The sequence below is a fragment of the Solanum stenotomum genome, chromosome 5 (assembly GCF_019186545.1).
Source record: "Solanum stenotomum isolate F172 chromosome 5, ASM1918654v1, whole genome shotgun sequence".
NCBI classification, from domain to species: Eukaryota; Viridiplantae; Streptophyta; class Magnoliopsida; order Solanales; family Solanaceae; genus Solanum; species Solanum stenotomum.
This window is the reverse complement of record NC_064286.1, coordinates 62804865-62829902: the sequence shown is the minus strand read 5'-3', so window position 1 is coordinate 62829902 and position 25038 is coordinate 62804865. Positions and strand designations below refer to the sequence as shown.

At 33.3% G+C, this 25038-nt stretch overlaps 2 protein-coding genes across 4 annotated transcripts; one reads left to right on the top strand and one right to left on the bottom strand.

Annotated features, from left to right (window-relative positions):
* Positions 1-5189: 5189 nt before the first annotated feature.
* Positions 5190-19042, bottom strand: LOC125864791 (cell division cycle protein 48 homolog). 3 transcript variants are annotated; one of them, XM_049544866.1, is made up of 10 exons: positions 18944-19042; positions 15747-15824; positions 9922-10087; positions 8014-8242; positions 6992-7758; positions 6682-6903; positions 6526-6597; positions 6144-6425; positions 5701-6060; positions 5190-5605 (listed from the first exon to the last, which is right to left on the bottom strand). In XM_049544866.1, exons 2-10 carry the CDS (start codon positions 15764-15766, stop codon positions 5306-5308), a joined length of 2418 nt encoding a protein of 805 aa, XP_049400823.1. In that variant the 5' UTR covers positions 15767-15824; positions 18944-19042; the 3' UTR covers positions 5190-5305. The 3 variants fall into 3 exon arrangements, with proteins under 3 accessions (XP_049400823.1, XP_049400821.1, XP_049400822.1); XM_049544864.1 differs by lacking the exon at positions 18944-19042 and having other exon boundaries at positions 15747-15850; XM_049544865.1 differs by lacking the exons at positions 15747-15824; positions 18944-19042 and adding an exon at positions 10182-10339.
* A 459-nt stretch (positions 19043-19501) lies between these two features.
* LOC125864826 (thylakoid lumenal 15.0 kDa protein 2, chloroplastic) lies at positions 19502-22368 on the top strand. The gene is made up of 6 exons (XM_049544911.1): positions 19502-19741; positions 21269-21372; positions 21577-21667; positions 21769-21837; positions 21926-22035; positions 22125-22368. Exons 1-6 carry the CDS (start codon positions 19540-19542, stop codon positions 22215-22217), a joined length of 669 nt encoding a protein of 222 aa, XP_049400868.1. The 5' UTR covers positions 19502-19539; the 3' UTR covers positions 22218-22368.
* The last annotated feature ends 2670 nt before the right edge of the window (positions 22369-25038 follow it).

Sequence of the window (25038 nt, the reverse complement as noted above, 5' to 3'; positions counted from 1 at the left end):
GAAATTGGATACTTTCTATGTCACAATTTATGTGACATATTTCATTTTTTTTAGAGTCAAACGGTTAGTTTGCCCATGAAATCTTTAGTTTTGTACAATAAAATTTATATATTTATAAACTACGTAATAAGTATATTATAAGTCACAATAATTGACAATCACATGAATTGAAACAGATGAGGAATTAATAATTTGATACTAAAAAAAGATTTAGTGAGCAGGAAAAATTAAAACTTTAATATGGTCACACTCACACCGTACCTGGTCATGCACGTGAACGTGCCTTAATTATATTGGTACCTGTTTTCAAAGGTACCAATAACTAGTCAAAAAAAACAAAACAAGTTTCACTTTAACCACAAATAGTAAACTTAGGGGTCGTTTGGTAGAGTGTATTAGAATAATATAAAATAGGGTGCATTAGTAATACCTGCATTAGTTGTGCAAGCATTATTTCTTATACATTGTTTGGTTTGATGTATTAAAAATAACAAATCTTGCATAATTTCTATTAAAAAATATATATTTACAAAAATACCCTTCACACTATATTTATTTGTACACTTCCTTTTCAACGAAGTTATTTGCTAAAACATCAAAGAAATATTTCTTTGCTAAAACATCATTAACTCTTCATTCTTCTTTTTCTTTTTTTCAAAAATAATATTAAATAGTTATACTATTGAGTCAAAATATTTTTGTAAAAAATTGGCAATTTTTTTTTTGTCTACATTGAAAACAAAGCATTTAGATTGTCATCAAGTACTAATAAAATACAGGAAAGTAATGCAATCAACTCAAGAAAAAGGTAGTAATTTACTTGTTCACATCTAATTATTACTAAATCAACTAAGATTAGATTCTTTTACAACAAAAAAATTATACCTTCATTTTTTTTTTATCATATTTTGAGGATGAATTTATGTACTACTAATTAAGAAAAGCATAACGGATGTGAAAAAAGAATAAGTTTTATTTTTTTGAGTTAATAAGTTGGGGTGAGGCAGTGGACTACTTAAAATTTATCATCACAATAGTAAAATATTTGATTAAATTATATTTAAATTAGATTTTTTTAAAGATACTTAAGAGGCCATAAAGACTATTAAGACACCAATAAATTAAAAGACACTAAAAAACAAATCAACATAAAAATAAAAACTTATGACAACAAACAAATGAAAAGACTTTAAGGATAATTTTGTAATTATTTAATCTAATGCAAGTGTTAAAATGCTATGTATTACTAATACCTAAAATTCCTTGATATTAGTAATACACAACTTAATACACAATAGAGTGAATTATTAATGCTTACATTAGTTATAAATTGCTAATACACATCTAATGCATGCATTATATCACTAATACACTCTACCACACGAACCCTTATTGTTTCCAAAGAGAGGCGTAATGTACTACTACTTCCTTTGTTCCCATATTAATTACTCCCTTCGTTTCATTTTATATGATATAAAATGTAGTTTAATTTAGTACCGAATTTAAAATAGAAAGAATTTTTAATCTAATGATATAGTAATGCATATTTGTGTGAATATAAATTATTTTATTAAAGGTAAAATAAACATTTTGATGTTAAGTTAATTAAAAAATATATCATTTTTTTAAAACTGACTTCGTAAAAATTGCGACAAGGGAGTATGTGTGTTATTGTTTGACTATAGATACATGATAATCTTTTTTAGAATTTAGTCATTCTCACCACATTCTTGGTGGTAATTTTTAACATACGTTAAGAGAATGACTAATTTTTGTGTATCGGTATAAATATACCAAAAATAAAAAGTAGTACTCTCTCCGTCCCATTTTATGTGAGATAGTTTGACTTACGGAGTTTAAGAAAGAAAGAAAGAAAGACTTTTAAAACTTGTAATCCAAAATGAATGATAGAAATTTGAGCGCGCGTTTTCAACTAAAATGCAGCGTTCAGCAACGACTGCACTACAATGTCTTAACTTAAACAAAGTAATGTTTAATTGCCACTGTGAAATGTGGTAATATATAGTCTGTATATACAGTATCAGTTTATTTGTTTTGTTTCCCACTCATTATTTAGAGTTCATATTTGAGCTGCGACTAAATTCAAATCACGTACTGCAAGGTTCATTCGGAGGTGGCTCTCCCAACAAAAATTTNTCTATAATAAATATTATTTCTTAACACATGGTTAATAGTATATATCCCAACAAGTTTGACTTACGGAGTTTAAGAAAGAAAGAAAGACTTTTAAAACTTGTAATCCAAAATGAATGATAGAAATTTGAGCGCGCGTTTTCAACTAAAATGCAGCGTTCAGCAACGACTGCACTACAATGTCTTAACTTAAACAAAGTAATGTTTAATTGCCACTGTGAAATGTGGTAATATATAGTCTGTATATACAGTATCAGTTTATTTGTTTTGTTTCCCACTCATTATTTAGAGTTCATATTTGAGCTGCGACTAAATTCAAATCACGTACTGCAAGGTTCATTCGGAGGTGGCTCTCCCAACAAAAATTTTTCCATACCCGAAGCTCGAATCCAAGATCTTTGATTAAGGGTGAAGCAGTCCTACCACTGCACCCACAACCCATGTTGATATACATAGTACAATTACCTAACCTTTCCCCTACTAATTAAATGATAGAAACTAATCCATCACGTTTGAAAAGCCAACAAGGAGTAAATGTAAATTTCGTACAAAATTATACATCACCTAAATCAAGATCCAAAAAATTTTGCACAAACACTACAACAATAACAAACATATTTAGTGACAAACATTTTTCTTTTACCCGCAATATTTATTGTCGTAAAATTATTTAGTAGCAATTGAGTTAATATTATTATATCAAAAATTACTAAATTTTTTTAGCCATGTTCGTATAGATTATTGATTAATAATACACAATATATCAACAGATATAATAATATTATATATCACAAAATAATTGCTCCAAAATGTCATTCAGATCCAGTACTATAAAAAGACGTGACATATGTATTACTAAAAACCATATGTACATTTATATTATATCCTCTTCCAACTATATATAAATTTTCTTTTTTCTTCTTTAAATTTCTTATCCATGGCACCAAAAGAATTTGAAATTGAAGACAACATTATTATTAGTAGTACTACAAATTGTTGCACCGCGAAAATTTCGAAGAAAAATAGTTTGATGAAGAAGTGCAAGGATTTGGCAAAGAAGCAGAAAGCTAAGTTTTATATTCTCAGGAGATGCATAGCTATGCTTGTTTGTTGGCATGAGAGAAATGATCATTGAATTTTATAAGCTTGAAAGTTTATTTATGAATTTTAGTATATAGTTTTGAATCTTTATTTTTGGGTTTTTATAGGTTTCATGATTAGTTTTTGTGCTTTAATATTTTATCATCTTGCTTCATAGTTTAATTTTTTGGGAAGAAGCTAATTTATATTGTGATTTCTTAACTAAATATGTGGTGAAAATAAGTGTACAAGTTGCCACAAGATATATATATATAACTATAGCTTAGATGCATTTAGTATTTGAGTGTTTGAAAGTTTTTCAACTTTGTTTTAGTTTGGAATAAGACTCAATTAATTTTGCAAATTTAAGTTTCCAAATTTGTTTCTTTAGTTTCTCGTTCCCTACAAAATTATTGGGCTAGAAGTTACTCACTTCATTTTATTTATGTTTGACTCTGCACATCCCTTTAAGAAATATTAAAACAAAATAATAGTTTTTCTATGTCACCTTACCCTTTTAAGTCATATGAATGTTGAAAATGATTAGTAGGACTTAATAATAAGGGTAAAATCAGTATAAAATAATAAATTATCTCTTACTTTATTGAACTGAACAAATAAAAATGAATATCTACTTGTATTATAATGGATATGTAAAGTGGACAGAGGGAATAATTTATTCGATCTCAAATATTAGTCATTTTGTCAAACAGAATTTATTTTAAGATATATCATGCATGCTTTAGAATAAGATAAGAAATTATTTTTCTTTCTCAATTCACATTTAGTTAGTAAAGTATTAATCAAATAAGACGAGAATTTTTTTTAGTTTAGATAGTATTCTAGTGTTGCATATGACACTTGGCCAAATTCCATAACAAAAATGGAGATACTAAGTGAAGTGATATATAAGATTTAGGCATAACGTAAGTTTATGATACAATTTGAATTCATTAATAACGTGATCTAAATAATAATTTTTTCAAATTTACTAAATCAAAACAGATAATACGTATCATAAACTTGAATACATTTCAACGGAAAAGGGTAATCAACATGGAGCGGACAGCAAGAATCTGCAGTCTGCACCAAAACAGGGCCACTCGTGTGCACCCTTCTTATTCAATATTCATTTGGTCCACTTTTATGGGACCCTAACCCAATCACATCATTCACTTTCTTCGTTAATACGCTCTCTGTCCATTTTTCATTGTTCCCTATTATATTAATTTAACATATTTTTTAATGAATAATAAATAGAATGATAATTTTTTATATCATTTTTTCAATACAACAGTTTAATATTTTATATCTAATTTTACTCTCAACATTGAAGATTTAAAACCTTTTTGGTGTCATAGATAAAACTAGAGCACGAAAAAGTTATACTGTTTCAAAGTTGTCAGAGATGCACACATATTTTTAATATAAAATAAAGTATTCCGAAAAGGGAAACAAGATTCTTGATAGGTTTTGACAAAATTATAGCAAGTGCAAAATTTTCTTCAAGAGAAGTCAATCAAAGAACCAATAGTTTAGTAGCTACGTTAAGGTCATTCACTGAATTAGGAAACACTATTTTTTAGCACTCATGTGCAATTGCCTCACCTAAAATAAGTAGCTGCACTTAATAAAAAAAAATTACCGGATCCATGATTTGAATTTTATAATTAGATTCAAGATTTTAGGATATAGACATCAAGAATTTAAAAAAACAAGGTCGATACACTAAAATTTTCGCTATATGCACACTTCTGGATTATTTCATTATAAGAAGTCTCACAGAACAGATACAAAATGCTCACATTCAACACATGTTTTGGCAAACAACAAAAAAAAACTCCTGTTTTTTGGCACCAAAGACATACATCAAGAAAAATAAAATAAATTATAAAAGACAGCTATGGAAGATCCAAATATAAATTATAAACTGAGAGCAAAAAGATCCAAACATGAATTATAAACTGAGAGCAGCAAAGGAGAGATTTCAATTTGCTACTCACAAGTTTTTAAACTGAATTAATACAGAATTCCAAATGTATGTAAAATATGTAAGTAAAACTTGGACAACCTAACTATACAGGTCATCTTCATCTGCTCCACCAGCTGAAGTTGCAAAGGGGTCAGCAGCAGTTCCAGTTGTCCCTGCAGTGCTGGTCTCGGAAAATCGGAATTCAGAACCGAAACCTCTGGACTGTTGCAACGTCTGAGCGAAAGCCTGGTACTTGCGGATATCAGCGTCACTGACACTCCTCCTAGCATACTTCATTGATTCCTCAAAATGAGCAGCCTTGATCTCAGGTACCTCGTCTTCAACGTCTTCCTCCATGGCTTCAGGATTCTCACTTCTCCTTTTCTCCCTCTCGATATCCTGCAAACAAACACACGTGCCCACGTTAGTTTTCTGTAACCAACGGATGCTAGACTAATAGTTATCAACAGACTAGAGGAGCCTCAGGAACTTACTTTCTCAATGTTTTCTCTGATAGCGTATTTGCAAGCACGTTGACAGATCTCTGTAATGTCAGCTCCACTAAAGCCCTGTGTATACTTTGCAAGTGCTCTTAGATCGATGTCCTTAGAAAGCGGTGATTTCCTCAGGCATGCCTTGAAAATTTGGTGACGAGAATCTTCATCAGGGAGAGGAATATAAATCAATTGGTCAAGACGACCAGGACGCAGAAGTGCAGGATCAATAATGTCTGGTCTATTGGTTGCACCAATAATGAACACAGTCTTCTTAGCGTTCATGCCATCCATTTCAGTAAGGAGTTGATTCAAAACTCTGTCAGCAGCTCCCCCAGCGTCTCCCGAACTACTTCCTCTCTGAAAATTTTAACATCAGTCAGTAAGATAGACAAATTCCACAAAGAAGCCATAGATTACTGGTAAAGAACAAGGTAACAAACCTGTGTGGCAATCGAGTCCAGTTCATCAAAAAATAGGACACACGGAGCAGATTGGCGGGCCTTGTCAAATATTTCTCTAACATTGGCTTCACTCTCTCCAAACCACATGGTAAGCAGCTCTGGACCCTTGATACTGATGAAGTTAGCCTGGCATTCATTTGCAATGGCCTTTGCGAGCAAAGTTTTTCCACATCCAGGTGGGCCATAGAAAAGGACTCCCTTTGAGGGAGACATACCAAACTTCTCGAATTTCTCAGGATGTTCCACCGGATATTGAACAGTCTGCGCGACAAGTTGATTGAAAATAAAAACAATTGATGTGAAAAGAACAACAGATTAAAAATAAATTAAAATGGTCATTTCATTAGAACCATAAACATACCTCTTGGAGCTCACGCTTAACATTCTCAAGTCCTCCAATATCCTCCCATGAAACATTGGGAACTTCAACAACCTGCTCAGAAAAAAGTTGCATAGTTAAAATCAAATGAGATTTAGTAGGTGTCATAAATAGAAAACAAGAGAAGATCAGACTTACGGTTTCACGCAAGGCAGAAGGATTGCTCGTCCCAAGAGCAGTTTGGAAGTGCTCATTTGTCACAGCCATAGAGTTTAGAATCTCTGCATCAATGGTCTCATCCTCCAAATCTATCACATCCATCTTCTCTCTGATGCATTGGAGTGCAGCCTCTGTACACAAAGCTGCTAAATCAGCTCCAACATAACCATGAGTGTCTTTGCAAATTCTTTCTAAATCAACCTGCAATGAAAGATCCCAGAGTTAATAAAATGCAAGTCTTGATGGAAGAAGATTTGAGAACAGTAAAAAGTTGAAAATGAAAAATTACTTCTTCAGCGAGCTTCATGTTCTTTGTATGGATACGAAGCACCTCAAGACGCCCCACTTCATCCGGAACACCAATGTCTATTTCCCGGTCAAATCTACCAAACCTTCTTAAGGCAGGGTCAATGCTATTGGGGCGATTAGTGGCACCCATAACAATTACATGGGCACGTGACTTAAGTCCATCCATAAGTGTCAAAAGCTGGGAGACAATCCTCCTCTCCACCTCTCCATTTGTCTTCTCACGTTTAGGAGCTATTGAATCAATTTCATCAATGAAAATAATTGATGGTGCATTCTTCTCAGCTTCTTCAAATGCTTTCCTGAGATTACTTTCACTTTCTCCCGCCAATTTAGACATGATCTCTGGACCATTAATGCAGAAAAAGAACGCACCAGTCTCATTTGCAACAGCTCGGGCTATTAAAGTCTTTCCTGATCCAGGAGGTCCATACAACAAAATTCCTTTGGGAGGCTTGACACCAATAGATTTGAAGAGTTGTGGGTGCCTTAGTGGCAGCTCAACAAGCTCCCTTATCTGAGCCATTTGTTTACGCACACCACCAACATCGTCATAACCAACCTCATCTAGTCTATTCTCGTCTTCCCTAATCACAGGTTCACCCTCACAAAATATTTCAGTATCTGGGGCAACGACACAGTATTCAGCAGGATCAGTCTCGATAACCTTGAACTCAACACTTCTCATGCCTCCCCTTACCAGAAAAAGATCACCCTTCCTCACTGGTCTGTATGCTTCAAGAAAATAGGCTGCAGATAAACAAAATAAAGACACAAGATCATATCAGTGTTTGTATACATAACTAGGATGTGAATACATTACTTCAACAAGAAACATGAGTACTGATTATAATCAACTGCAGATCATATTCATTGCACTCTTATGTGTATACTGTAACCTAAGTCCAGCCTCTTTATTACATGCATACACCAAAATCAAATATCCAAATTACTAGGAGTGGCAAGCTAGCAGACAGAAGAAATTCTAAAACACATAATACTTACGCTTCAAGTAAGCATCAAAGAGGTTCCCAGTGACTCCTTCAATGGTGTCATCAATGGGAAGAATGTGTACGCGTTTGCCATATTTGACATCAGGACACTGATGCACAGAGACAACATCACCAAGTCGAACCCTTAGGTTATTTCTGACAACCTTGTTCATCCTAATCTTTGGCACGTCACAGGTGTCATCAGCAAGGGCAATGCAGATTGTATCTTTTCTCTTCTTACCCTGTAAAGAAAAACGAAGTTTTAGAAATTAAATCATGTCTAACCATAAGATCATCATCCTAATCATATTATTCATATCCCAGCATCCAACTACTATCAGGCCCTTCTTGTATCACCATAATATAGTGGCATTACAGAGAAACCTATATATTCTCAAGTGGCAAAACAGAACTGCAATCATGAGAGCTTATCTAAACCTATTGGTCACTGAACATGGGGGAAGAAACAAAAAAAGGGATGGGAACAAAAACAAACCAAAAATGTCAGCATGCACTATAACCTCTTCAAAATAAAAGAAATAAACACATAAACAGAACAAAGCTAGATTCTTTAGGAGAAAAGAGCCAATATCTAAAAGCTTCTTTCAGCAAACTTAATCCATAGTCTTAGAAGTTTCAACTCTTCATCGTGAAATTGACTCAGAGCAAAAACAAGCACAGGAGCAAATTTTCTCATAGAGGTAAAGACAGCTTTAAAATACCAAAACCAAATTTAACCATGAACTCCATACACATCTATCATTACTATCTTCATCGATAGTTATAAGACTCTAAACCAATCAAAACACTCATTATCATGTGTGAAATTTAACCCCGAAAAGCTACCAAAGTTTAAAAGTTCCACAGAAAAAACCAGAAAATTGAAGAATTTTTAACAAAATCATGGGTAAAAATCAGACCTTGATCATGATTATCAGAAACCCAAATTCCGAATTCAGATTTCCAATCGAACTCCATAACCCTCACACTAGCCACCATTATTGAAAACCACAATACAAAGAACTAAAATCCTATAAAACCCCTCTTATAATTGGTGAGCCATAAGCACATAGAACTACCAAAGCTTAATACTACTTGCACATCTAAAAACAGCAAACTCAAGTAAATTTTAACAAAATCATGGGTAAATATCAGACCTTCATCAAGATTTCAGAAAGCCAGAACCCCAATTCAGATATCCAAGCAAATTAAAAAATCCCAATCCAAACACCCACACATTAAATCGAAAACCCTAGTACAAAGAACTAAAAACCCATCAAACCCCTTATATAATCGGTCATCCATAAACACACAGAACTAAGGCATGCTTTCATCGCTTCCGTGCTCCTAGTTTTCCATTGCATTGAGGAAGGTGATGTCCTATGGTTCAAAGTTTAGTACTACTTGCACAGCTAAACACAGAACTCAAGTAAAATTTACCAAAATCATGAGTAAAAATCAGAACCTTGACCAAGATTTCTAAATCCAAAAACCCAAATTCAGATTTCCATCAAACTCCAAACCCCTCACACTATCCACCATTATTGAGAACCATAATACAAAGAACTAAAAACATATCAAACCCCTTCACATAATCGGTCAGCCATAAACTACCAAAGTTCAATATTCTACTAGCACAGCTAAAACACAGAAACCTCAAAGCAAACTTTACCAAAATCATGGGTAAAAATCAGACATTGACCAAAATTCCTGAATCCAAAAATCCAAACTCAGCTTCCCAATCAAACTCCAAAACCCTCACACTAACCACCATTATCAAAAACCACAATACAAAGAACTAAAAACCCATCAAACCCCTCATTCAATAATCAACCCATAAATCCACAAAACAACCAAAGTTCAAAACTTGCACAGCTAATCACAATAAACTCAACTAAATTTCAACAAAAAAAAATCAAACCTTGATCAAGATAGTGTCACCACGAAAAAGCTGAAGCTTCTCCATAGTATCAGGATGAATAGCAACAACAGAGTTGTCATCATTGGTTGCTTCATCCACCACAAGTCGATTCGGCGACTTCTTCCTCTCCAAAATCGCTGTACTAAAATCCCTCTTTGTCCCTTTACTGCACACACACAAACACACATTTTTTTCACATAAATACCAAAAAAAAATCGAAAATCTAACAAATTGTAAAGATCTGGAAAAAGGGTACTTACGAATCGGAAGATTCAGCTTTGTTAGTCATGATTTTGCAGAAATTTATTTGTTTCTGAAGAGTTTTGATTTGTTTGAGTAATATTTATAAGAGAAAAAAAATCGGCCGAAGTTGCAGGGAATTGAGAAAACGAAGAGTTATATAAAGAGGAATATCGCTATTTCTTGTTATCAAAGAAATCTGTTTTTTTTTTATTTATTTATAAATAATTGTTTTTATATTTATAGACTATAGAGTATATAACTTTCCTTTTTCATTGTTTAAATAGGAAGTAAACACTTTTTATTTTACTTTTTTTAGTAGGAAGTAAACACTTTTTATTTTACTTTTCTTTCAAAATAAATAAAATCACTATTAAAAAAAAATATTTTCCTTTATTTTACTTTTCCTTTTCTAATACGAATTTTAATGTGAATTTTTAGAGTTCTTTCTTTGGGCTCGATAATTTTTGGTAGGGATGTGTAAAAACCAATAAAAAAATGTTATTAGTTTATAGTTGTTGGGTTAACGTGTTTTTAATTGGGAAAATTGTATGAAATAGCAAATTATTAATTCAAATTAAATGTTATAGCCATAGTTTATTTTATTTGTAATTCGCAGCAAACATCCATTTTTTATTGTCATCTGGTTCGGTATACAATTACCCATTCGGTATACAATTACTATTTTTTAGTTTGCTTATACAAATTCAATTTGTTGTTTATATATATTACCCATTCGGTATACAATTACTCATTCGTTATACAATTACTATTTTTTAGTTTGATTATACAAATTCAATTTGTTGTTTGTATATTTTTCATAGTTATACATAACAAGACATGCTTGTATAATCTATTTATGTATATATGTAGTAATTTTGTTTATATACAATTACTATGTTTTAGTTTGTATACAGATCAATATACAGATTACCGAAACATACAGATCAAGACATGACAGGTTTTTATGTATAAGTATACCAAAATATACAAATACAGTGTATATATATATCGAAATATACAGATTAATAGTAATAGCAAACATAAAGTTTGCTATGGAGCGCAATTATACAAACTATAGTTATAACATACAAACATGATTTTTATGTTTGCTAAACCTAAAATTTAATCTTTTTAATTATTTTACAAAAAAATAAATTATTGGTTATCAATTTGATTTTGGTTTTCAATATTGGTTATTATGTTGCTCTTTAGCCTTCAATTCACATTATTGTCCTAATTCTTTTATTTGTGTTGCAGTTGTATAGTTCTTTTCACGTCACTTACTAATATTTCTATTTTATAAATATTAGGGGTGCGCATCGGTCGGTTCGGTTCGGTTTTAGGTGTTATTGGTTCGGTTTATCGGTTTTCGGTTTGTAAATACTTCAAACCGATAACCAAACCAATAACATATTCCTTATCGGTTTTTGGTTAATCGGTTTATGGTACTTAACGGTTCGGTTTTCGGTTTAACCAATAAGAAAATACTCATATATATTATATACACGATAAGAAAATTTTCAAATAAACCATATGATTTTTCCAGCATTTGGCATGAAAGTAATAATCATAAAAGTAACAATAATTTTTCTTGCAAGTTTAGACACTAGACACATTCAAAGGAAAAAGTGTGAAAGTATCAATCGTTTAACCATTAACAAAAAGTGTGAAAGTAACAATCGTTTAACCATTAACAATAAGACTAGTAAATTTAGTATAGTCTTATTGGGTTATCGGTTTAACCATTAACAAAAATTATAAAACCGGAAACCGAACCAATAACCCAATAAAAAAATTTGCAAAACCGTTTAAAAACCGTTAGCCCAATAACCCAATATCAATAAACCAATAGTATTTTTTTTGATTCGGTTTATTGGTTAAATCGGTTTTTGCACACCCCTAATAAATATTATATAAAGTTACATTATTGTTTTGTTTGGGAAAGTCATATAATTTTTTTTATTGGTTTGGCTATTAGTTTTGTGTATTTAATTCAATTTTTTATTTATTTAATTTTGTAATTTAAATTTAAAAACTAAAACCAATTAAACGAATCAATAATACATAAAATCGAACCGACCAATTGGAGGTTAGTTTGAAAAAAACAGAAGGACTTCGAATATAACTATACTAGCAATCATAAATAGATAGTACTAATTGGATTTTAGGTATGAATCTCAATCAATCTATACTCAAAAAGGAGTAATACATGGAGAAGGATTATACCATTTAGCCTCCACCACAATAAGAAGAACAAAACAGAAAAGTGTTGGAAATAACTTCGACGGAATAATTAGGTTTGTTTTTGAACAACATGCATAAAAATAATCTTCTACTTGACTAAGTGAACTTAAATACGCCCCCTCATATCATACATATATACGTGTTATCTAGGAAGATAGTTTCCATTACAGAGTTATTTCACCTTGGCATGTATTCTTACTACTAATTGTTTTGGACTAGGTACTCGAATGAAACTGGTACTCTTAAGGGGTCGTTTGGTTGGGAACAAGTTATCCCATGATTAATTATTCTGGGATAGTTATCCTGGGATAACTTATCCCACCACTATGGTATAAAACTATAAATGGTGGGATAAGTTATCCCAAACATGACAGCCAAATAAGACACCAATTTTTTATTCTAGGACTATTTTTTTTTTATCCCAGTACTATTTTTTTTATCCCTCATATCAAACAACCCTTGAGTCGTTATTAGCTGCTCATAAGACCGTATCCAAATTTATAATAGTTGTGTTTGCATGTATCTTGACTAATTCTACGAGTATCTATTGCCTCCTAACAGTAGAGCCGAACTCACATGGTAAGGAGGGGGTCACTGCACTGGTTAATTTTGGAAAAAATAAAATTCGATATATATATATATACCTTGAGATGTGAACATATATTTTATTAGCCACCTTCAATTCTATTCTCGTCCATACCACCATTATAAAATTACACTAGATACATCATTTCAGCTTTATTCTTGTATCTGATCAGAGATACATTAGATATATATGTGTGCCCCTGTAAAATCAATTCTTAATTATACAAGGATATACTACATATTTGATATTAGATAAGTGTATCTATGCGGAGATATACTAAATATTTGATATCAAATACACGGATAAAATTGATATTTGCGAGATAAAATCGATATCAGAAACGAAATTAATTTTGGATACATAGATACATAAGATTTGCAACACTTAAGTATATTTTGAAATACCGACACATAGGAAGAGAGGCGAACGAAATACACAAATAAATGGAATTGATTCTCGTTACACAAATACATACAATTTGTAAAACTCAGATATATTGGGGAGAGGCGAGCAAGAAAGGGAGAGATACAAGCGAGAGAGTTAGTGTATCTCATATACATACAAATCGCGCTTAGATATTAGTATATCTAGTATAAATTACACTTAATTTGACCCGCATATACCTAGGGGTGGCAAGTTTCGAACAGGCAACCTCAAGAGCGAAAAGTGATAAAATTATCAGATGAAGTGTTCTTGCGTGACATACTATAACTTAACCAATGTCGCATCTGTTAGTGGTAGTGCCCACATCTGTTGTTTCATTGGTGTTTGAATTTGAGATCTCACGATACTAGACGCACTTCATTAATAACTAACTAAGCCCCAGTCTTGGGCTCAACAAAAAATGTTACTCCTCAATCCAGCTTATATTCTTGTGCGAGCTACAATCAAGTAAAAAAGCTTTATGTATAGAGTCATTGATTAAAATTTAAACAGAAGAAACAATTAATGAATTAGTAGAGGCATCCCATCAACTTAATTAGAATACAATTATGAAATGAGAATATATCTTATGCTCTTTAACCAAAGTTTAGAAGAACCTTTTTTTTTTTATGAATGTAAACATATCTTATACACTTTTGTCTTTCACTTTTCGAAATGTTGTTTCTTCTCTGGACATATTTAAGGAGAGATGTACGAAAGAATCGTCACTAGCCTGAGAACAGTAGTAGGAGATACGAAGGAGTTCCCATAACAATGGATTTACACCAAGAATCAGCTTCGAAATACTACTTATTTACCCGAGTTATGGATGAGCTAACCAACAAAATACAAGACAAAGTCTCATTTACTAAGGATATTGTCTTAATTGACAAATTCAACAAAGGTATCAATCAAGAGCTTCAACTCATGTCGAGCTGGATGCATGTACTTGAGCAACCTTTTCGACCAGTTTTTTGGATGCTGCGTGGAAATATGAAAGACGAACTGCTGAGATAGTGATAGAAAGAAACCACAGTACAGTTAGCAGCAGTACAATAGCTGTGTTGGTCGAAAGAATTGATTGCATTTTGTGAAGAAAAAAAGAATTCTGAGGTAGACAACTGTTGAACTGAACTGTAGTTCATATTAGTCCACGTAGTTCAAAATTGGAGTGAATTGAAGAAAGCATAAGAGGGCTGGGGACAAGGGGCCAGCTGGGAAGATAGCAAAAATGTTACTATCATGGCAACTTAATATCTATCCAAAGTACATTGTACCAAGCTGATTATTTATGTACCTGAACCTGTAAATGCCTCGTTTCTTGTATTCTTACCATTCAAATCTTTACTATCCAATAAATATACATCTTTGGTGAACAGTCCTTTTCTCCTTCCCAACTTTCTGTGGCTTCAAACCTAGCCACATTTGTGCATACACACTGTATGGTACCAATAACAATGTATGCACTGTAATAGTGTGTATGCAGACTTTACCCCTACCTTGGAAGGGAGAGGTTGTTTCCGCTACACACTATATGGTACCATAAAGTGGGGGTGGGATATGAATTAGAGAATGGGTTTTTTGGTTCAATAGCAAGGGAATTAAGTGCATGTCATGAATTTGAATCATGCATCGGATTAGAATTTTGAATCGTGTAAGAATTGGCTTTCAAGAGTTTCTGAATTATACTTGAGAAAACAAGCGGAAAAATAGAAGAAAAGGACAGAGGAAGTACAAGACAATTCGATTTTCACTCGACAATCCACGGAAGAGAACAGTGTCAAAATGAAAATGTAAACTGGATAAATAGGATTGGTTACTGGCAAACCATGTTCCCAAAGACCCCTTCAACAGTGACATTTCTATTGTGTCCCTTTGTGGGGAGGACAAGTTGGATAACCCAAAAATAGCTTGTCAAATGAGAAAATAAAGGCGGACACGGTAGTCAGATACTATAAATAGGAGATTCCAATTCTTTTGGAAATATCACTTAGAACTTTCACAATAGAAAAACAAAAACTTGCACTTTTCTCAACATATTTTAGCAAGAATGAGCAAGAAAAGCAAAAAAACAGAAGTCATATGTGGGGACTATTTTGCCAAGGTCAAGAAGATCATGAAGCTTTTTGAAAAGACGTTTCTCCACAACATCAGCAACTGGAAAAAATGGAAAGGTCAAGTTACAACTTCAACAAAGAAAGGGCACTTCTCGGTGCTCGCTCTGGGGGTGAATGCAGAGCCAAGGAAATTCTCATTGGCTTTAGATTATCTTTCTCATCCTACTTTTATCAAGTTACTAGAAGAAGCAGAAAGAGAATTTGGATATTACCAGCAAGGCGTGATAGTCATACCATGTGAAGCCAGTGAGATCCAAAGACTTCTTTTACGCTGAGATTGCCATACAATGCTGCAGTACATAGGAGTTAAGAACCGTGTGCAACTAAATGAAAATAAGTACAAAAGGGTTTGAGGTACCGAAAAGTAAAAAAATTGATAACTACAATGCACATTGCATGTATGTGAGTTTGTGTTGCATGATTGTTTCAAATAAACAAAATGCAAAAACCATGTAAGACTTGGATGAATCTAAATCATTATTTGCAACTTTAATCCTCGACCATATCAGCTGTAAACTGAAATGGGGCTGCTAGACCCTGAATTTTCCATTAGACGCGTTGAAAGCAAAATATTTGTAGGAAATTTAATATAGCTAACAGTAGATCATAGAAAAGGAACACACTTAGTTTTCTACCCTTCTGGCTTCACACCAAATGCATTTTGTTGGTGATTAAATTGTGGTTTGAGTAATAAACTTGGTGCTTCATGTTTTGTGGTAATAAACTGAATCTAGCCTATCCTAGGCTTTGCGTAGATTGTTGCCTCATTGAGTTTCACAAATCAGTTGAGTAGGCAACTAAAACCAATCACTATAATTCTATAGAAATAGTACAGTGACATTAACTGGTGTATTGATAAGGCACTGAATGAGATAGAGTGCAGAGGGTGTCTATAACGAAATCAGTCAGTCAAGAATGACACTGAATCGTGTTTTATGAACAACATAAGAAAAGCCCTTCAAACGAAATATATCAGCAAGAATCTGATGCAGTTCACAGTCGATCAAAAAATCTAAGTACCATAACATATAAAAGCATCCCGATTATTACAAATGATGCACCTAGTTTAGATATCCAGCAACAGTAACTGAGAGCACACAGAATGGGAAATCAGTTGAATAAAACCATTAGAAATATATTCACGTTGCAGAATTCATTGCTGTTAATACTTTAAATACGAAAGAGGCAAGAGATTAAAATTTCATAAGGTTTGAGAGAACACCACAAACAATTAGCCTGGACAAGGCAACTTCAGCAATTTAATGATGAAAAAGGTTGTAAGGTTTGCAAGAAATGCCATTAGTATATTTTCTTCCGCAAAATTAATTGACGATACTAGTGCCGCTGACAAAAGCATAATGAAGAATCAAATTATCACTATATTTATTAATATTCTTACTTCTTCCAGTTGGATAACCCCAAGTGGCTGTGGGATATTTCTACCAATTGGAGCTCTTGCCCATGGGGATGGTCTATACGGTTCATAGTTATCCTCTTACTACAAGACACTTACCTAGGCAATGCTTAGACCCACTCGACCCGGACTTTTTGGTTCAGTTCACCCGTACATTCCCCAATTGTCTGATTGTTGCTAAGCAGTTTTTGGATATCAAACGGACCTCCCTCGGAAGCATTTTAATATTCCCCCTTTTGCAATAAATTTCGTCAGCACATGTTGCTCTAGCTAATTGTCCTAAGAAATATCTGATTTCTGGAAATATTTACCACTTATTAAACAAACTATACCATCAACTTAGATCAACGAATGAAGGAGTTTTTCTCATTGCCCACTATACTTTATTCCAGTTTCATGAATACAGTAGAACCCATGTATCTGTTTAATAGAAGCAGCAAGTGGTAGACTCGTGAATCCAAATTACAAGGTTATCAAAACTGTGAATGAACAGGCAGGAGGGAAAACCATAGGCATTCATGAAAAGTAAATGACAGGGATCAGTATCATAGGAGAAGCATCATATTATGTTGTACTCACATCTCCTAAGGAAAAAATGACTCAGTTTCATGGGGAGACATGGATTCAGTTATAATCGCGAGGGTTGGGGGTAGGGGGATGTCAGTCTGGCAGAATTACAGTAATGCTATTCCAAGGTGCACACCTCAGGATGTTTAAATGACAAGTTAAATCATTTGACATGAGAAAGCCAAACACTAAGCTATAAGTAAAATGGCACATCAACTTTTTTGAAGTATAGATATTATTAGTTGCAATTTTGGTACTCAAATTAGTGTTTCATCTATTCTTAGTCCACAGATTATTCTTGTCCCCAGTTTTACTTCCAATTTGCATGAAAAAGAAAAAGAATCACAGTCAATCACCTTAAAAAATACATGATTCCGTTAGAAATCCTTGATAGTTTCCATTTTTATTCATACTTCCTCCCTTTTCATTTGTTTGATAAGATAAGGGAACAGATCAGTAAATGGAGAATTAAACAACTAACCTCAAAAAATGCTTTGCGCTACATCAGACTTCATCATAGACTTGTAGCATTCACAAGACAACTATAGTTTAACTGACTTCTATCTAGCCTAGTTAAGTGTTGATCTTCCTAACAGAATATGAAAGAATCCATCAAGCTAGCCATTCCATGAACAAATTTACAACTGAGTCAACTCCTGCCAGTTTTCCATAGCTTGCCTAAGTATCAGCTCTGCTCTCCTCTTCTTATCATTTTTCTCTTCATCCCGCCTGAACCCCGATGCTCTCTCTGAGAACTCTTGTTCTTAAGTCTCGGACCCAAAGAACCGCACAAGACTTTCTTACCAGATCTACACTCTAAACATACAGCATGCTTCTTATCAGGAGGTTTTTCTCCATGTTATATCCAGTTTCAGAAGGATCATCCTTCATTGTCTCGATTGCAGCAGAAAACAACTCCAGCAAAAAAACATGGTTTTTTGTCCATTTCATTGTAAAGTTTAGCTCTAATAGGAACTGCAGCCTATATCATTTTCTCCCTTCCTTTGCTGTCTTTGCTAACTCAATTTTATCAGCTTACGGATCAGATACCCTCTCATTCTATGCAAATGTGTGTATGCTAGTAAACCGATCAGGAAAATGAAGGCAGCCATAAAAGTAATCTCTTGAGCTAATTTCACAAACTCAACAATATCCGTGATAATACGAGAATCCAAATCCACAATGATTCACCTCTAATGCACCTATGATCACATATGGACTTCACCATTGAAAACCTTCAAATCTAAACATTTTCACATATCTGTACCACCGCAATTCTCAATATTTTCCCTTAATTAAAAAAAAAACTAACCTTTCAGCTCAAACTTTGGGTTACTTATACAACACAGAGTACCACTAACAAACAACCTAATTTGCAATTGAAACACAAAAAGAATCAAAAACTTATTCAACAAACAAAATACGGACCTGGAAATCCCTCAATTTCACGGTATACACACAGATTCGGGCCGGCGGAGTAAGTTGAATTCCAAAAAATGCAACAACTTTGAGAGCAAAAGAGAGAAGATATGTAATTGCTGCAATGAGGGCAGATTATCGATATAATCCGCTATTAATCTTTAATTGAGATCAATAATTTTCCTAAAATAACATTGCGGAGATAGGGAGACTGTTTTCGAAAAACTTTTCGACTCAAGTGCATATGTTAATTAAAAAAAAGTAGTATAAAATCTACGCGGAAAAAATAATAGTAAAAAAAAAAAGAGGATAATCGAAACACTATGTATATATATGACAAAACTAGAGAAGTATTAACAACCCTAAACCTACGTGGTCCAAGACAACACTCCACCTATACTAATCTTCTATTTCGATATACACCTCCCTTCGTTCCTATCTAGAATCCTCAATAATATGAAGTTGAGTCATATCCAATATAAACTTTTTTTAATATTTAAAAGTTTTAATCATTTTAAAATTAAATCCAAATCAAATAAATTAAGAAGAGTACATTATTCTAGAGTGAGAATACGTGCCCATTTCCGTAGACACAAAAGCTGAAAATGGCTTCTGTTTTCCATCTTCCTTCATCTCTCACATTCCCCAAAATCTGTCACTCTCCCGTCAAAGCATCACATTCTCATTCCAGAATTTCAGTCAAGAATGAAAACCCACTTCCAAAATTATCCAAAATTTCAGAATTTTCATCAAAGGCTTTGAATTTCTTGCTTTCTGGTTCTTTAGCTCTTGCTCTTTCACTAACAGGTAACTTATCAATTAAATTTAGTATTTCTATGCATTGTCTTTTGTAGTTTCTACAGTTGTTGCAAATGGGTTCTTGTTAAAGCTTACTATTTCGACTTTATTGGCTTGTTTTACATACTAAAGATCGTTAGAACTGTAAATTGACTGCTAGGAATTTGTTTTTCTTTTTTGCTGTCCCTATATAGTATAAAAACTTTGATGGGTTGGAATTTTTTTTTGTAAAAGCGAGTTCTGAGGAGTTCAGAGTAAGCTGGAGCTCATAGATAAGTTTGATTTGCAGTAAAAATTAGCTCATAGTTCAGTGCCCTTTGATTTTCAACTCTATTTGTGCATTTTCTCATTAAAGACCTCTCTTTATTTGTGCTTAAAAACCCAACCGATCTTAGAGCTTTTTTGCGCTTTTCGCTTTTGACAACATGATAAAAATCTGGTTTATAGCACATGAGGGTATGATTTAGTGGTCAACAAATTACATTGAGAATCATGAGGTTTCACGTTCGATTCTCAACGGAGGCAAAAACACTAGGTGATTTTGTCCTATCCATTCAAATCTTGGTGGTAGCAAGTACATGTGGAATTGGAATTAGTTGAGGTCTGCTCAAGATGGGCCGGACACCATGGTGTAAGGGCTTAAGTTGTCCATAAGTGTGAGCAGCCAATGCAACTTATAAACATGATCAATTTCTCTAACCAAACATAAATTTATAATCCTCAGGTCGACTGGGTTCGGATGAACCCGTACCACAAGGCTACATCCGCATATATCTCGAACTCTATAACTCTAGCCAGATGCATGCTGGTCTAAATTGTTAGATTATGTTCCCAAGTTTCCTCGTCTTAGCAATCCTATAATCTGCGTCTTAACATTCGATAAGTGATTTCTGATTCAGCTTGCTTTTCTTCTGTAAGACACAATACCATATTACTTTTCAAATGTATCCAAGGGAAGGCAAATTGCTAGCTTCAACAACCATTATCCGAAAACTCTACTTGAGACTTGAAATTGTCATATTGAGCTCCTTTTTCCAGCCTTAGTTATCCCTTTGAGTAAGACATGTGCGATGCCAAATTTTCATGGGGATCTGCCAGAGAAGTATTGGATTAATACATGCTTCCGATAGAATTTCCGAAAGAGTCCTCTAGTTTAGCAACAAAACAGAACATCTTGTAGACCTTCTGAAATGACATTCACTTATGTTAGAGAAGATATATTCACTTGATTTACAATGTTGAAATGGCACAACATTTGAACTCATTCTGGTGTCATCTTACTATATAACTATAAAGTAAGTGCTATCGTAACAATTGGATTGTTAATACTTAATAATTCTTATTTAATTAAAATAATTTTTAGTTAGTTCGTTCTTATTTCATAACACTGAATCAGTAGGGAATGTACTTCAGAACACTGCAGGATATATTTTCTTGGATATGTTCTAATTCTTAGGAAATGTGTGCTTTGATACTTCTGGACTTGTTTTTTTCTTGGATTAGAATGCTGAGTGAAAAATAAACCTACCGTTGTAGGAGTTGGTATTGCTGAGGGAAAGGTTGGGGTGAACAAGCCGGAACTGCTTCCTAAGGAGTTTACTTCAGTTATTGATGTTGCTGGCTTCCTCTCGGATGGTCAGGTGTGATTTATGGTCACTTGATAGGAGAGGCATTTTATTGTTCTTACGCTCATCATATTTCCTTGCGTTGCTTTCTCTGCTAAAAGACTTTTGATACGCGGTTTAAAAATTTTGCCCGTCTATATTTTCCTATGCGCACTGAGATATCTGTTATTTCATATGAAAGGAACAAAGATGCTCATGATTATTATTATTTGTTCACAGGAGAAAAGACTTGCACAAGAGATCACCGATATAGAAAAGGATACTGGTTTTAAGCTGAGAGTTTTAGCTCAGAACTATCCTGATACGCCTGGTACATATACTATTATTGGTGTCTAATTATCTCTCGTCTATCGGTACTTAACTAAAATTCTTTAAAAGTATAATGGTGATGTTTCAACGCTATATTCACAGGATTAGCTATTAAAGATTTTTGGCAAGTGGATGACAGGACTATAGTTTTTGTTGCTGATCCAACATTTGGTAAATAGTATGCCAGAAATCCTTCTTTTTTTCCCAGATTAAATCTGTGCTGATGAATTATCTTCTGTTGCTTATTGTGTTTGTTCAGGAAACATACTGAATTTCAACGTTGGAGCTACTGTGGATCTCGATATTCCACGTAGCTTCTGGAGCCGTTTGGCAGGGACATACGGAAACATGTTTTATTGGAAAGAAAAGGTAAAACTTTTAATTTTTTCCTTTTCCCTCGAGTTACATTTCGGATATTTTGAAGTTTGAGTCTTGTATGAATCTGATGTGTGAAACAGGGTGAAGACGCGTCTATTGAGGCTGCTGTTATGGCTATATCAAGCTGCTTGAGAGAACCAGTTGGTCCGAATAATTGCTCAGAGGTGAAGTAATATCCGCGTGACACTGTAGAGCTTGTTCCATTTTTCAATTGATCTCTCTACAACATATTTGTCGATAAAATGTACATCGAAAGATGAATGATCAATGTAGTGTTATACAATGTATTTTCTTACTGTCATTGTAAAGAAAAGGAAAAGGATGAAAGAAGCTATAGACCATTTATATTCTGGAATTCGAACTTGTGATATTGGCTCCATTGATGGAGAAATTGCATATTTTAGAGAAAATTTCACACTGTTATGGTCTCTCTTTAAAGGCTTTTTAGCTATGAAAACTACTTGGGGGGGATAGTGTTTCTTGAGGTTCATTTTAGTTTTCGTGATTGCTAAATATAACTGGTCTAAATAGTCGTCATTTAAAAAAAATCGAACAACAACATACATACTTGTGTAATTCTACAAGTGGGATCTGGGAGGGTGGTGTGTATGCATTCTTACTTCTAGCTTATAAAGGTAGAACAGTTTTTCGAATGAGTCTCGTTCAAGTAAAACATGTAAAGAATCAAGTATGGAAAGCAGACGCAGTAGTGAAGAAGTCAGGTTGATAACAATAAAGAAGAGAATTATAGCAACAAGAAATATTACAATAGCCGAAGCAAATGAAACATCAGGTAGTACTAATATCAAAGAATAAGATAATAGGAGGGTGATAATAACAATACTAATATCGGAAATAGACTACACTCGACTAGCTACTAAGTGCCCTAATTCTTGACCTATATATTTTCTTATAATCTAGGGTCATTTTCTCTGTAAGCCACACATTTGTCATGTTCTGTATAATTACCTCTCCCCGATACTTCTTTGCGTTACCTTTTACTTTTCTTCATTTCTGCATAGCCAATCATCTCTCACACCTTACTCCCTAGTGAATCTCTTATAGTAATAATAAAAAAAAAGGCATAATACATAAATTGGGCCCTAAACTTGGCTTCGAATTTTAAGTATGACCTCTAACTTTCAAAGTGCACAAGTAGGCACTTCAACTATCCAATTCTTAAACAAAAAAACATGTGAATCCAACCTGGCATAACGCGTGATTGAGACGCAATTCAAGCGCGTCAGGGGTATTTTTCGAGGCCCACAACAATAAAAAAAAATGAAAATGACAATTTTACCCTTAATAAATCCCTTTTAAATATATCTTTGTTTTTTTCAAATCAAAATCCCATTTTTCTTCTTCCTAATTCTAGTACTCAAGCTTATTTTCTCTTTTTGTGCACAATTTCTGGTCGTTTTTTATGTAATGGCTTCTATAATTTTTTTTGTCATTGTGTAAAAAGAGCTATAATGAAGATTTCTTGGTCTACAAATAATTCAGGTATAAAAAAAAGTGAATTTACATTCATGGTGACAATTTCTACCAAAAATAAACTTTCAAAAAGCAAAAATTAACATAACCAGACTAAATTGAGGAAGAACAACACATAAACATCCAAAAGATAAGAACTTTGACCACAAATCTTCACAATTTTACTTTGATTTGCAAAGAAATTAGGGCTAGGGCTCCGCTGATGTTGAGTGAAAATCGAGCAAATTGGGAAAAGAAAATACGACCCTACCCTTTTGTATTTTAATTTTTTTTTTTAAAATTATAAAATACGTGTAATTTTTTAATTACGTGGCAGCCACTGAGTGGCTCAATAAGCCATGTAGGAGTGTTTGTATATCACACAATTTGGCTGTTGGATTCGCGTGTTTTTTTGTTTAAGAATTGGATAGTTAAAGTGCCTACTTGTGCACTATGAAAGTTAGAGGTCATACTTAAAATTTGAAGCCAAGTTTAGGGTCCAATTTATGTATTATGCCTAAAAAAAAATAGTTTAGTTGAAGTAACTTTAATTTTCAACTTTTATAATGTATAGTCTGTGTATTTTATTCAGTTATAAAGAAATTTACATAATAATAATAAGTCCACGTATAAAATAATTACAAGTAAATATATATATAATAATCATTTCTTGATAAACAAATTAAGTTATATATTAATGGGAAACATGACAAATATACCTTCGAACTATCATAAATGGTATGTAGATACCCTCCGTCCAAAAACTAGAACATATATACCCTTTATACTAACCGATATACACGTGTCATAATCTTATCCACCAACCCGACATTTATTAAATATCAGATCGACGAATAGGATTGCGCCACGTGTACCCTTTTAGTCTTCCGTTAGAGTGAAGGGTATATATGCTCTAGTTTTTGGACGGCAGGGGCAACAATGTCCCAAAAGTATGACGGAGGGTATCGATATACCATTTACGATAGTTCAAAGATATATTTGTCCTTTTTCCCTATATTAATTACTAATTACAAGCTTGATCATCAAATTCTCTCAATCTTGAGTTGCAAAATAATCTTTTCTAATTCCTCATGTGAACAAGGAATTTCCAAAACACCTTTTTGTCTAAATCCATATTCTTCTTCAGCCAACTGTAATAACCTCAAAAATGTTGGATTTTTTAACCAATTCAATTCTAAAATAAACCTTTTTCTCTCTTCCTTAGTATTGACAGCAAAAATAGCAAAATGTCCTTCCTTCACATCATATGGTACAACTTCTTCATCTTCTATCGACGTTTCTTCGAAATAAATTCTATTTTTATCGTCATCATAACGAGGCAAAAAATGAATCTTGATGACCTTCTTGATTAAAAGCTTAAGTATTATCATGCCTTTAATTCTTTCTCCTTCAATTATCTTGAACATTTTTCAAATGAGATTTTTTTTTTTTAGGAAAATTTGTGAGATAATAATGTGTAGGACTGAAAAGGGGCTTTTATAATTAACTTATGTAGGAAAA

Coding starts and splice junctions, on each gene's coding strand:
- LOC125864791 (XM_049544864.1), bottom strand. CDS start 15,835: ATGTACTGCAGCATTGTATGGCAATCTCAGCGTAAAAGAAGTCTTTGG. Junction 8,243..9,921: donor GTGACACTATCTTGATCAAG/GTTTGATTTTTT, acceptor TTTTCTTTACAG/GGTAAGAAGAGAAAAGATAC. Junction 6,904..6,991: donor ACATGAAGCTCGCTGAAGAA/GTAATTTTTCAT, acceptor CTTTCATTGCAG/GTTGATTTAGAAAGAATTTG.
- LOC125864826 (XM_049544911.1), top strand. CDS start 19,540: ATGGCTTCTGTTTTCCATCTTCCTTCATCTCTCACATTCCCCAAAATC. Junction 21,373..21,576: donor GCTTCCTCTCGGATGGTCAG/GTGTGATTTATG, acceptor ATTTGTTCACAG/GAGAAAAGACTTGCACAAGA. Junction 21,838..21,925: donor TGTTGCTGATCCAACATTTG/GTAAATAGTATG, acceptor GTGTTTGTTCAG/GAAACATACTGAATTTCAAC.